The sequence below is a fragment of the Ranitomeya imitator genome, chromosome 4 (assembly GCF_032444005.1).
Source record: "Ranitomeya imitator isolate aRanImi1 chromosome 4, aRanImi1.pri, whole genome shotgun sequence".
Taxonomy (NCBI): domain Eukaryota; kingdom Metazoa; phylum Chordata; class Amphibia; order Anura; family Dendrobatidae; genus Ranitomeya; species Ranitomeya imitator.
The window spans coordinates 81,580,595-81,593,477 of NC_091285.1; the positions used below are offsets into that span (position 1 = coordinate 81,580,595).

At 44.6% G+C, this 12,883-nt stretch overlaps 1 protein-coding gene across 1 annotated transcript in view; it reads left to right on the forward strand.

Annotated features, from left to right (window-relative positions):
• STING1 (stimulator of interferon response cGAMP interactor 1) overlaps positions 1-12,883 on the forward strand; it is a 126,895-nt gene that overhangs the window by 46,926 nt on the left and 67,086 nt on the right. Inside the window, exons 4-5 of the mRNA XM_069761967.1 lie at positions 1,359-1,467; positions 5,683-5,921. Of these exons, the coding sequence (XP_069618068.1) occupies positions 1,359-1,467; positions 5,683-5,921 (348 nt within the window). The remainder of the gene's footprint in view (positions 1-1,358; positions 1,468-5,682; positions 5,922-12,883) is intronic.

Below are 12,883 nucleotides of genomic sequence, written 5' to 3' on the forward strand. Positions count from 1 at the left end.
CGGCTGATGTAAACAGAATTCCTTTCCCTCACTCCCGAATTAACCCAATCCCCCAGACAATATTAAAGAGCAGGAGTATCCCGGAAGAGCACTGCTGTTCAAATTCTATGGCGCTCGGTCCTTCTTTTCTTCTCCCAGTTACGCTCTTTTATTGCCTTATTCCACCCAATGCAAAACTTCTCTATTTTTAGGAGTCTCCCCCTACCTTCTCTCTTTGCGTGTAGGGGTACAGGCTGGGAATCTGCCAGTCATGGGGTGCCTCAGGGCTAGGGACTCGTTTGCCTTCAGGGTGGCCTGTTCTAGGTCCAACTGTGCTAGCAGATCTGACTCATCACCGAATCACCACCTCCTGGCTTGAAGAGGGCGGTGGTCCTCCTCCCACTTTTTGGCTTCCTTCTCCTCCTTCATGAGCCTCTTGAATCTTGGCAGCTTTTTCCCCTCTCATGGGCCTCTCAGATCTCGTGTACCTTCTACTTCTCACGGGGCTCTCTGGTCTCATATAGCAGGATCTCCGCTGACTCAATGTAGAATGGTTCAGCCGTCTTTATGATCCGTGCCTGGACCTCCTCCGGGCCTCCAGTCAGTCCTACTCTCTGACCACCAGGACTGTTTTATTAGTTCTGTTGGACTATGTACAATTTTCTTGTTTGACTGGTTTATTGCAAACAGCAGAAAGTTTGTAAATTTTGCTAAATTTGCAATCAGGTTTGAATAATTTTGATTGAAACGCTAACCGTGTATAATGCCTAGATCTATTTTCTGCAACATCTCTAATCAATCAATATAATTGATTACAATTAATGGTCAATCCATGTTGTAAAATGTCACTGTTATAATAATGCTTGTAGTGTAACTGCTTAGGCCACTTTTCAGGAGGTTATAAAATCAACATTTTTATTGCTCTAAGAATCCCTTGGTGATCAACATGTAGTTCAGTATAACAACATGAACTCTTGGTATTGCGCCCAAAATATGGACACTATAAGCCATCTAAATTATGGTTATCATATCTGAAAACAGCATTATTATTTATCTAACATTGGTGACATTATATAAGATTTGAGTGGCTTTTTCAGTTAGTCATCTTAATCACTTGTACAAATCCCAAAAAAGATTTCAGCTCTGAACAGGAAGGGCACTGTGCGTTATTCTGCCCATCGCTTACTTCCAATAGTTCCCTTTAGAATAATGATTCAATGCAGCCAGATGAAAAATTACTAAAATTGCAAATAATGCTTTGGTATATTTTCTGTGATATGTACGGTATATAGCATGCCATAGAAATCTGTTAAAATTGTCAGCAAAGCAAGGCATATATCATTTGGGCTTTAACAGCAGTAACATACCTTTTCCTGTAGAACCCAACACAGGCTGTGATATCTGAAATAACTGAAAAGAAGAAGTTGAATGTGGCTCAAGGCCTTGCATGGTCCTATTACGTTGGATATTTAAAGTTTGTCTTGCCAGGTAGGAAACTTTACTTTAACTTTGTTACACACTGTGATTGGGATCTGGTATATAGTAAAATAAATATTACCATAATCTAGCCTTACCTGGTCTCATGAAACACCTAGTCTGAAGGTCTGAAACAGTTCGGTGGGTATAGTACCCCATACACATTACACTAATGTTGACTGCGCCTGCTGATATCAACGTGTTCAGCCGATAGTCTAATGTGTATGCCTGCGATGGCCAACTGATGATCTGGAGTGATGTAGATGCCACTTTTCCGATTTCAGACTGCCGATCACATTGTTCTTTCTGAGATAAGCCTCCTGTCAACTTGTCAGTCTGTGGCTTTCTCATAGAAAACACAGGAGTGCTTGGTCGAGCGAGTGCTCCTGCATATTGTAATGTCGGCTGAGATCTTACAGGTATAACAAGCCTTTCTTTGAGCTTTGTGATCCGCTTTGGAAATTATACTATTATTCCTAAATGTTTTTATTTTTACTAATTACCACTCTTTGGTATGCCTTAACAGGTCACAGTACTCATTTCACATTTAGGAAAATTTGGTGACAATCTTTATACATATACATACACTATGCGTCCGCACACTGAGACTAATAAAGATATGATCTCCAATATTGCTGCAAGTGTTAAAAACATAAACTACTTAGAACCTAGAATTTTTTCATCAAAGAGCGCAAAAGCCATCCACCCATGTCAAAGTGATCTTTTAACATGAATGGTTCCTATCCATTAAATGTCTTAGTCACAGTGCTCTGATGCATCGTGTGTTAGGTGTCAAAATCCCACCTCTGCACAGGGGGATCTTGAACCATCTCTGCCGTGGTCTCCCATTCTTCTCCAGCCGCAGTGGAGTCTGTTCAGCGGAGACATCGGTCCCAGCATCTAGCTCAGGCTGATACTGGATGACTGATTACTGCTGCCTTTCCAGCTTCTGCCATTGTAGCCAGTACTGGGCAGCGGCGAGCAGACGTGTTTGGGACTAAGTCATGCTCTTCCATTTCTGAGTATGCCCAGGGCAAGATCTCTCATTGGAGATCAAGGGTCACATGCTTAGATACTGCAGCAAATCCCATTGGTCCTTTAGGAAGGTCCTGAAGGTGTTCTTCTTCTGTGGCTGACTCCCATTGGTCCTTCTGGGAAGGTCCTGTTCTTGCTGCAGCTATAAAAGGTTTGCATGGCCGCACGGCCATGCGCTAGTGTACATTTGGAATCGTGTGTGTGTTAATGAGTGCAAGTCGTTCTTTTAAATCCCCTCCCTTGTGTATGACAGTTCGGAAAAGGTGGATGCTTTCTGTCTAGCGCCCGAGTAAGCTGTCAACATAAAGACACACGATACAGCGTCTATAGCTGTAACCGTCAGTGCAGCGCCATGCACTTACAGAGTGCTTTCCTATCTCAAGTCTGGGTGGTTAGTGGCATCCGTCAAAGCGGCACAGCACGCACTCTTGTGCTTTGTTATATTTTCTGTTACTTTGACACCCCAGTTGCGGTGTCGAGCACAAGTGGTCTGCACGTACTCTAACCCTGTGTCTTGGGATAGAGTCCTGAGACTCCTTGCTTGCGCTCTTGGTGTGGTACCGCGGCCCTGTGATGCAACAGGGTTTGCTTCCTTCACACAGGGTGAAGTTAATCCGTGTGTGTATCCACATTGTACCACCATATAGTCCGTCATTACTCAGCAGCAGGTTCCATCTCTGCATGGTGGACCCCGGGCTGCGAACGCACCTTATACCATCTCTCTTATAATTTGGTGCGTTCTGCTAGCCCTAACATTACACTAGCACCAGGGTCTGGCTAGCAATGACGGACAAACAGCAATCCTTGCTGTCCATCCAGCAGCTGGAGGGTAGGTTGGCAGCTCTCGAGCGCACAACCTCAGCTGTGGATGTAACCGCAGTTGCTGTTCAGGCTGCTAGCGTGGCTGCAGCAACCTTGTCCACTGCCACCCCTGTTCCGACTCTATCTTACCTCCCGCTGCCAGAAAATTTTTCTGGTGATAGTAAGTCTTGTAGGGGTTTCATGAGTCAGTGCTCTATACATCTCGAGCTTCTGGCCGCACGTTTCCCCACAGTGCGGGCTAAGGTGGGATTTATTGTGTCTCTCCTGTCGGACAGGGCGTTGGAGTGGGCTATGCCGCTGTGGGAGTGTGGCGATCATGTGGTGCAGAGTGCTTTGTTGTTCCTGAGCACTCTGAAACAGGTCTTTTTAGGACCTCATGTCACCCATGATACGGCGCTCCAAATGTTGGCATTGACTCAGGGCTTGTCCTTGGTCAGCCATTTTTCCGTCCACTTTCGCACCCTAGCATCTGAGCTGGAGTGGTCGGATAAAGCCCTTATTCCGATATTTTGGAGGAGGCTGGCTGACCACGTGAAGGACGCTCTGGCCACTAGGGAGATTCCTGCCACACTGGAGGAGTTAACAGCAGTGTCCACTCGTATTGACCTCCGTTTTCACGAGCGGAGGTTAGAGTGAGCCCAGTTTAGGCAGAGGTTTCGGCTGGCTCCCACCTTTGCCAAACCTATGGAATTTCCAGTCCAGGCCTCTGAGTCACATGAAGCCATGGAAGTGTCACGAGCGGGATCTAAGTCCCGGACCGCTCGTGCACTCCAGGTTTGTCATGTTTGCCAGCAGTCAGGACATCTTGCCACCAGATGTCCCCAGCGGTTGAGAAAACGTCAGCGTCTAGTGGTAGTAGGTGGATGTACACTAGACACGGCGACGTCTGCCTCCAAATTGTCCTTTAAGGGGACAATTACTATAGGCCCATTTTCCCACTCGATAGAGCTCTGCGTGGATTCTGGGGCGAAGGGCAATCTGCCTTCGCCCAACATCACGCAATTCCCCTGGTAATGTTAGCTCAACCAGTGACTGTACGAGTGGTAAATGGGTCAACACTGCCCTCACAGATAACACACCAGACCATCCCTTTCACTCTGTCCATGTCACCATCTCATCAGGAGATTATATCTCTGCTCGTCATTCCTGAGGGAATTGACGAGGTCCTGTTAGGGATGCCTTGGCTACGGTACCATTCTCCTCATATTGAGTAGTCCACAGGCAGAATTTTGGGATGGGGTGAATCTTGTGGGAGTGGATGTCAGAGGGAATATCTTCAGGTTGCTACTACTGAGGTACCCACAGATCTATCCTCTCTCCCCAAGCAATATTGGCCCTATGCGGACGTGTTCTCCAAAACAGCTGCGGAGACCCTTCCACCTCACCGCCCCTATGACTGTCCTATTGACCTCTTGCCTGGTGCTGAGCCTCCTCGGGGTCGAGTCTATCCATTATCTCTCCCGGAGACGGAGGCAATGTCACAGTACATCCAGGAAAATCGGGCAAGAGGATTCATTAGGAAGTCAGTGTCACATGCAGGGGCTGGGTTCTTCTTCGTGCAGAAGAAGAACGGGGAACTACGCCCATGCACAGATTGTATCAATAAATATGTCATTTCGGCACGTAAAAAATAAGCCCTCACCCAGCCCCAGATCATCAAAAATGGAGACACTACAGGTCTCGTAAAATGGCGACTTTTATTTATTTATTTATATTTTTTTTTAGAAACTTTGAATATTTTTTTTCACCACTTAAATAAAAAAGAACCTAGTCATATTTGGTACCTACAAACTAGTAATGAACTGGGGAATCATAACGGCAGGTCAGTTTTAGCATTTAGTAAACATGATAAAAAGACAACAACAAAAAACAATTGTAGAATTGCACTTTTTTTGCAATTTCACCGCACTTTGAATTTTCTTTTCCATTTTCTAGTAAACTATCTGGCAAAACCAATTGAGTCATTCAAAAGTACAACTTGTCCCGCCAAAAAACAAACCCTCACACGGCCATATTGATGGAAAAATAAAAAAAAGGTTTTGGCTCTGGGAAGAATGGGAGCAAAAAATGGAAATTCAAAAACATAAAAACCCAAACTGATGAAGGGGTTCATTACAAAATTTTAAGACCTACTAAGAACTATTTTTTTTTATTATATCCTCATATGTAAAACCATAGGATTCAAAGAGGGTGTACTTGGTATTGCTCATGAGTGTATTTAGATGTTGGCAACAGTCAAGATATCAGGTATAACAGAAAATGATTACCAAGTATCAGTTGCTGTATGGGAATCTATAAATAATATATAATTCATCTCCATTTCCAATGACTTTTAATATTTCATTTGATTATTGCACATTTGTTTTATAGCTTTAAAACATTTGGTAAAAAAATTCAATGAAGAAAACAACAATTTATTGAGGTTTCCAGAAACTTTGAAGCTGTATATCTTAATGCCATTAAGCTGCAAAATATATAATGACTTGCATGAGGAAGATGAAAACATAACATTTATGAAAGAGATTCCTCCATTCCAATTGGACCGAGCTGGCATCAGAGGAAGAGTATTTAAAAACAATGTGTATCGCATACTGGATGATGAGCACAGGGTAAGTTACCTTTTCATTATTCGGTGTAACTGTAGGAACGCTTTCTGAAGGGTAAACACAGGCATAATTACATCATGGGGCACTGGTAACATGGATTCAGGGTATGGAGAAAAGATAGAAAGAACAATTTGCATATTTAAAAGGTTATTCTCAACTTTCATGTTACGCAACATACTACGACACAGCCTTTCACCTCCTTGTTTCCAGGCGTGGCAGGCATTCCTCCTTGAATAACAGTTCTGAATCAGTAGCTCCATCTTACTGCAGATTTTATACTACTGTGACACATTAACAGTCTGTCAGTGCATGTTCGAAAGTCTACAATTATTAGTGTATTCATATATAAATACAGTGGGGCAAAAAAGTATTTAGTCAGTCAGCAATAGTGCAAGTTCCACCACTTAAAAAGATGAGAGGCGTCTGTAATTTACATCATAGGTAGACCTCAACTATGGGAGACAAACTGAGAAAAAAAAATCCAGAAAATCACATTGTCTGTTTTTTTAACAATTTATTTGCATATTATGGTGGAAAATAAGTATTTGGTCAGAAACAAAATTTCATCTCAATACTTTGTAATATATTCTTTGTTGGCAATGACAGAGGTCAAACGTTTTCTGTAAGTCTTCACAAGGTTGCCACACACTGTTGTTGGTATGTTGGCCCATTCCTCCATGCAGATCTCCTCTAGAGCAGTGATGTTTTTGGCTTTTCGCTTGGCAACACGGACTTTCAACTCCCTCCAAAGGTTTTCTATAGGGTTGAGATCTGGAGACTGGCTAGGCCACTCCAGGACCTTGAAATGCTTCTTACAAAGCCACTCCTTCGTTGCCCTGGCGGTGTGCTTTGGATCATTGTCATGTTGAAAGACCCAGCCACGTTTCATCTTCAATGCCCTTGCTGATGGAAGGAGGTTTGCACTCAAAATCTCACGATACATGGCCCCATTCATTCTTTCATGTACCCGGATCAGTCGTCCTGGCCCCTTTGCAGAGAAACAGCCCCAAAGCATGATGTTTCCACCACCATGCTTTACAGTAGGTATGGTGTTTGATGGATGCAACTCAGTATTCTTTTTCCTCCAAACACGACAAGTTGTGTTTCTACCAAACAGTTCCAGTTTGGTTTCATCAGACCATAGGACATTCTCCCAAAACTCCTCTGGATCATCCAAATGCTCTCTAGCAAACTTCAGACGGGCCCGGACATGTACTGGCTTAAGCAGTGGGACACGTCTGGCACTGCAGGATCTGAGTCCATGGTGGCGTAGTGTGTTACTTATGGTAGGCCTTGTTACATTGGTCCCAGCTCTCTGCAGTTCATTCACTAGGTCCCCCCGCGTGGTTCTGGGATTTTTGCTCACCGTTCTTGTGATCATTCTGACCCCACGGGGTGGGATTTTGCGTGGAGCCCCAGATCGAGGGAGATTATCAGTGGTCTTGTATGTCTTCCATTTTCTAATTATTGCTCCCACTATTGATTTCTTCACTCCAAGCTGGTTGGCTATTGCAGATTCAGTCTTCCCAGCCTGGTGCAGGGCTACAATTTTGTTTCTGGTGTCCTTTGACAGCTCTTTGGTCTTCACCATAGTGGAGTTTGGAGTCAGACTGTTTGAGGGTGTGCACAGGTGTCTTTTTATACTGATAACAAGTTTAAACAGGTGCCATTACTACAGGTAATGAGTGGAGGAAAGAGTAGACTCTTAAAGAAGAAGTTACAGGTCTGTGAGAGCCAGAAATCTTGATTGTTTGTTTCTGACCAAATACTTATTTTCCACCATAATATGCAAATAAATTGTTAAAAAAACAGACAATGTGATTTTCTGGATTTTTTTTTCTCAGTTTGTCTCCCATAGTTGAGGTCTACCTATGATGTAAATTACAGACGCCTCTCATCTTTTTAAGTGGTGGAACTTGCACTATTGCTGACTGACTAAATACTTTTTTGCCCCACTGTATATGTACACTGAACAAAAATATAAATGCAACACTTTAGTTTTTGCTCCCATTTTTCATGAGCTGATCTCAAAGATCTAAGACTTTTTCTATGTGTAGAAAAGGCCTTTTTTATCTCAAATATTGTTTATAAATTTGCCTTAGGCCTCTTTCACACATCCATGTCTCCAGTACATGTGGTGACCGTTTTCACACATACCGGAGACACTGACACACATAGACCCATTCAAATGAATGAGTCTGTGCACATGTCAGTGTGCTTCCACGGACTGAGTGTCCTTATGCACCACACGTAGACATGTGCATTTTTTACCATCAGCACAGGCCACAAACTGTCCCGCACATGTGCACATGGAGAATACATATGTATGTCATCCGTGTAACATGCATCGGCGTCGTGGAAGAAGCTCTACAGTAAGCGCTGTTAGGCTACGTTCACATTAGCGTCTTTGGGCGCAGCGTCGTCGACGGATACCGACGCATGCGTCATGCGCCCCTATCTTTAACATGGGGGGCGCATAGACATGCGCCGGTATGCATTGTCAAGCGTTGTACAACGCATGCGTCATTTGAGCGCACCAGACAGGGCGTGGCCGACGCTACATGTTGCATTTTTCCTGTGCCAAATTTCCGGTAAACAACGCATGCAACGCGCTTGCGTTGTAAATGCGCCAAAAAAACACATTAGTGTCTATGTAAAACGCATAGGGCACAGGTGCCTGCGTTGACCCACGTTGTTCGACACATGCGCCTTTTGAGTAAAAAACAAGTGATGAAGTCTCTAGACAGTGACAAGAGCATAAGCATTAGCCAAGGCAAAATCCAACTCCATATTCATGTAGATACTCTCCATGGGACGCTCCATCTTGATGCTGGAAACACAAGCAAAATGGGAGGAATTCATCTCTGCAAGGGTATATATACACAAATTCCATTACACCCACCCTCTTCTATCCCATTGGTGGTCTTTCTCTTTATAGTGTCTAGACACTTTTTTGGGTGTTTCTATCTTCAATTGTGTCAAGAATAATAAAATTTTAGGACAACGTATGCGTCAAAAAACGCTGCGTTGTGTATGCGGTTTGACATGCGTTTTGGGTTGCATCGACGACACTGCGCCCAAAGACGCTAATGTGAACGTAGCCTTACCCGGCGTCGGGTGCTGAAGATGGCTCTCATCATTCTCCCCTGCTCTGAAATTCTCACGGTGATCCGCTGTGAAGACACTGAGCTTGAACTGCGGTGACATCATCACTTGCAATTTTCCACGGTCACCGCAGTCCAGCCTGACTGGGAACCTCGATGATGTCACCGCTGGTCAATGATGCTGCGCTCGTAGCAGCTCATTCACCAGTGGTTCTCAGCCTGGACGGTTGCATTTTCGCACCGTACAGGTTGAAACTGTTTATCCCCCAGACATGGATTACTGCATGGGACAGAACGACATACAGGTATGGTATATTGTTGTCTTTTTATTTTAGTTTTATTACAGGAGAACGAGAGCTTTGGTGGAATTAGGCTTTTGGTGAGTATAACTGTTTGTTATTTTTAAATAAAAATGAAAAACTGTGTTTTGTTTTGTTTCTAATAAAAGACTTTATTCTGGCTGTGTTTTTATTTGCCATATAACTATAGGTTAGTAATGGAGAGGTGTCTTATAGGCTCTTCTCCATTACTAAGCCATGGGCTTGATGTCACCTGACAATACAAAGGGGACATTAACCCCACAAATATGAACCCCATTTGCCACCGCTACAGGGCAAGTGGGAAGAGCCTGCCAAAGCGCCAGAATTGGCATATCTAATAGATATGCCTTTTCTGGGTGGCTGTCAGCTGCTATTTTTAGGCTGGGGGGTCAATATTCATGGTCCCTTACCAGCCTAAGAATACCAACCCAGAGCTGTCAGCTTTAGCAAGGCTGGTTGTCAAAAATGGGTGGACAGCAGGTTGTTTTTTTAATTATTTAAAATTAAAAAAACAGCATTGGGAACCCTCTATTCGTGATAACCAGCCTTGCTGAAGCTGACAGATGAGGGTTGCAGCCCCCAGCTGTGAGTTATGCCTGTCTGGTTATAGAAAATAGGGGAAAACCCATGCTGGGTTTTTCATTCATTTATTTAGTTATAGAGCAGATGGCAGGTGAGGAATACCCCCATCACCTGCTCCTGCTGTCACTCTTATTAGAGGCAGCAGGTGTAGATTGATGGGAGTAATAGTCCCAAAAAAACCCCACCTGCTGTCATTGTTCTGACATGAATATAGCTCTCATCATTCTCCTCTGCTCGTGCCGATCGCTGGCAGAGCAGGGATGAATGATGAGAGCCATCTTCAACACCTGGTGCCGGGGAACAGCGCTTACTGTAGCGCTTCTTCCCTGTCGGCCGTTCATGTGTTACTAATGGGGCACGCGGCCAGAACAAGGTTGCCACACGTGTGCCGCAAGTATTACACACATAGATATGGATATCTCCGGTACCGTTTTTTTTCCAGTCAATGACAGACAGGTATGGTATATTGTTCTTTTTTTATTTTAGTTTTATTACAGGACAATGAGGGCTTCGATGGAATAGGCGTTAGGTGTGTGTTATAACTGTGTGTGTTATTTTTAATAAAAATGGAAAACTGTGTTTAGCCTTATTTCAAATAAAGGACTTTATTCTGGCTGTGTCTTTATTTATCATATAACTCTGGATAGGTGTCTTATAGGAGCTTCTCCATTACAGAGCCTTGGGCTTAATGTCACCTGTCAATACGAAGGGGACATCAACCCCACAAATATGTACCTCATTTACCAACCCTACAGGACAAGTGGGAAGAGCCAGGCAAAGCACCAGAATTGTGGCATCTAATAGATGTGCCTTTTCTGGCAGCTGTGGGCTGCTATTTTTAGGCAGGGGGAGGGCCAATATCTAAGGCCCCTTATCAGCCTGAGAATACCAGCACACAGCTATCTGCTTTAGCAAGGCTGGTTGTCAAAAATGGGGGGGACCCCACTACATTTTTTTTATTTATTTAAATTCTTAAAAAAAAAAAGTTTGGGGACCCCTCTATTCTTAATAACCAGCCTTGTTTAATCTGACAGCTGAGGGTTGCAGCCGCCAGCTGTGAGTTTTGCCGGATGGTTATCAAAAATACAGGGGAACCCATGCCGGGTTTTTCTTAATTATTTATTTACAGCGCAGGAGCAGCTGATGAATTCTCACATCCGCCGCTCCTGCTCTCACTATTGTTAGCAGCAGCAGGTGTCAGATGATGGGATCAGTAGTCCCATCAGCTGACATCAGTGACTGCAGGTTAACTTTATGCCTCAGATCACAGCTGAGCGCTCAAGCTGTCTCTTGACAGTGTGGGAACAGCGGCTCTCTGTCCGGCGGGGATGATTTCACCGCCGATCAGAAGCAGTGTTTGCACATGACAGCGCAGCAAACACTGGATGTTCGGGCCTCCCACTCAAGTGAATGGGTTCGAGGTTCAGGTTTGAGTCCATGTTCTGTTCTGGTACCCGAAGCCAAACTTTTTGTAACTGTTCAGCCGAACCCACCGGACCCGAACATCCAGGGGTCTACCCATCTCTAGTGGTCACACCAGATACTGACTGGTTTTCTGAGTCACCCAGACAATACCAATACAGTAAAACTGAACATGTTAGAGTAGCCTTTTATTGTGGACATCTCAGCAAAAAGAAGCGCTCACACAGATTTAGAAAAAATTGTGAATAATATTATTGAGAAAAAGGCCTTTTGTGTACACAGAAAAAGTCTTAGATCTTGAGTTCAGGTCATGAAAAATGGGAGCAAAAACATAAGTGTTGCGTTTATATACTGTATGCAGTGGGGAAGGTAAGTATTTGATACACCAAAATAAATAATAGGAGGTGCAAGTAAAAATGGAGAGCAGGGGGATTCTTGCTGCAAAAACCAGAACAACACACCACTCAAGTTGTTGAAAAAGATTATGTACAGTAAATGAATGTATAGTGTGGTGCGGTAACCCATTTTACAGCCAGGGGGCGCTGTGTGTGTACTTCAGGATGCGCTTGGAGGCATAATTATGGTGATGAGACAAAGTCCAGCAGGATTGTAAATGGCCGATATGTGTGTCGTAGAGGAAGATATTCTGCACTGTCAGCCTGAGGTAAAGATGTTCTGGGGCCTGTAGTCCCACAAATAAATGTGTTTTTTGTATAATTGTAATGGGAGGCTGTCAACGCTAGTTATGAGAGATGGGCGGGTCAATCTAGCCATACACAACTCCCACCTATGGGAGTGGTTACAACCATATAATGTGACTGAGGTCTGGTCACATGGTCAGAGTGTATGGATCTCTTTGGTCCATGTGCAAGGTCCTGGACAGTCGGTGTTGGAATCTCCTGTGAGTGGAGTCTTCCTGGAAGCACCTGAGAGACCGTGGACCTGGAAGGTCGGTGTTGGAGTTTCCTGTGAGTGGAGATGTCCTGGAAGCACCTAGAGAGAATGTGGACCTGAATGCTCAGGGTGTTGGATTGTCCTGGAATGGACTGGAGTCCTGCAAGCACCTGGTGAGAGTGTGAGTCCTAAACGCTCAGGGTGTTGGACTGTCCTGGGATGGTCTGGAGTCCTGCAAGCACCTGGTGAGAGTGTGAGTCCTGAACGCTCAGGGTGCTGGATTGTCTTGGGATGGACTGGAGTCCTGCAAGCACCTGGTGAGAGTGTGAGTCCTGGAATGGTCAGGGTGTTGGATTGTCCTGGGATGGACCGGAGTCCTGTATGCACCTGGTGAGACCATGGACTGATAGCCTGTGTGTTGGAAGTGCCTGTGATTGGACTTCCTGGAAGCGCATGGAGAGGCTGCATTTACAGAGCCTGAGACGGTTTCTGTGTTGGGGAAGCTACAGTTCCTACTGTGGGTCTGGAATAGCTGAGGTGCCCTGGTCACAAGGAAGGTGATCCCAGTGAGGCAGCTTTCCCCTGGGAACCAGCACTGGCAGGAGTCAGTGTGTGGAGCCGGAGCTCCTGAAAGGTAACTCCA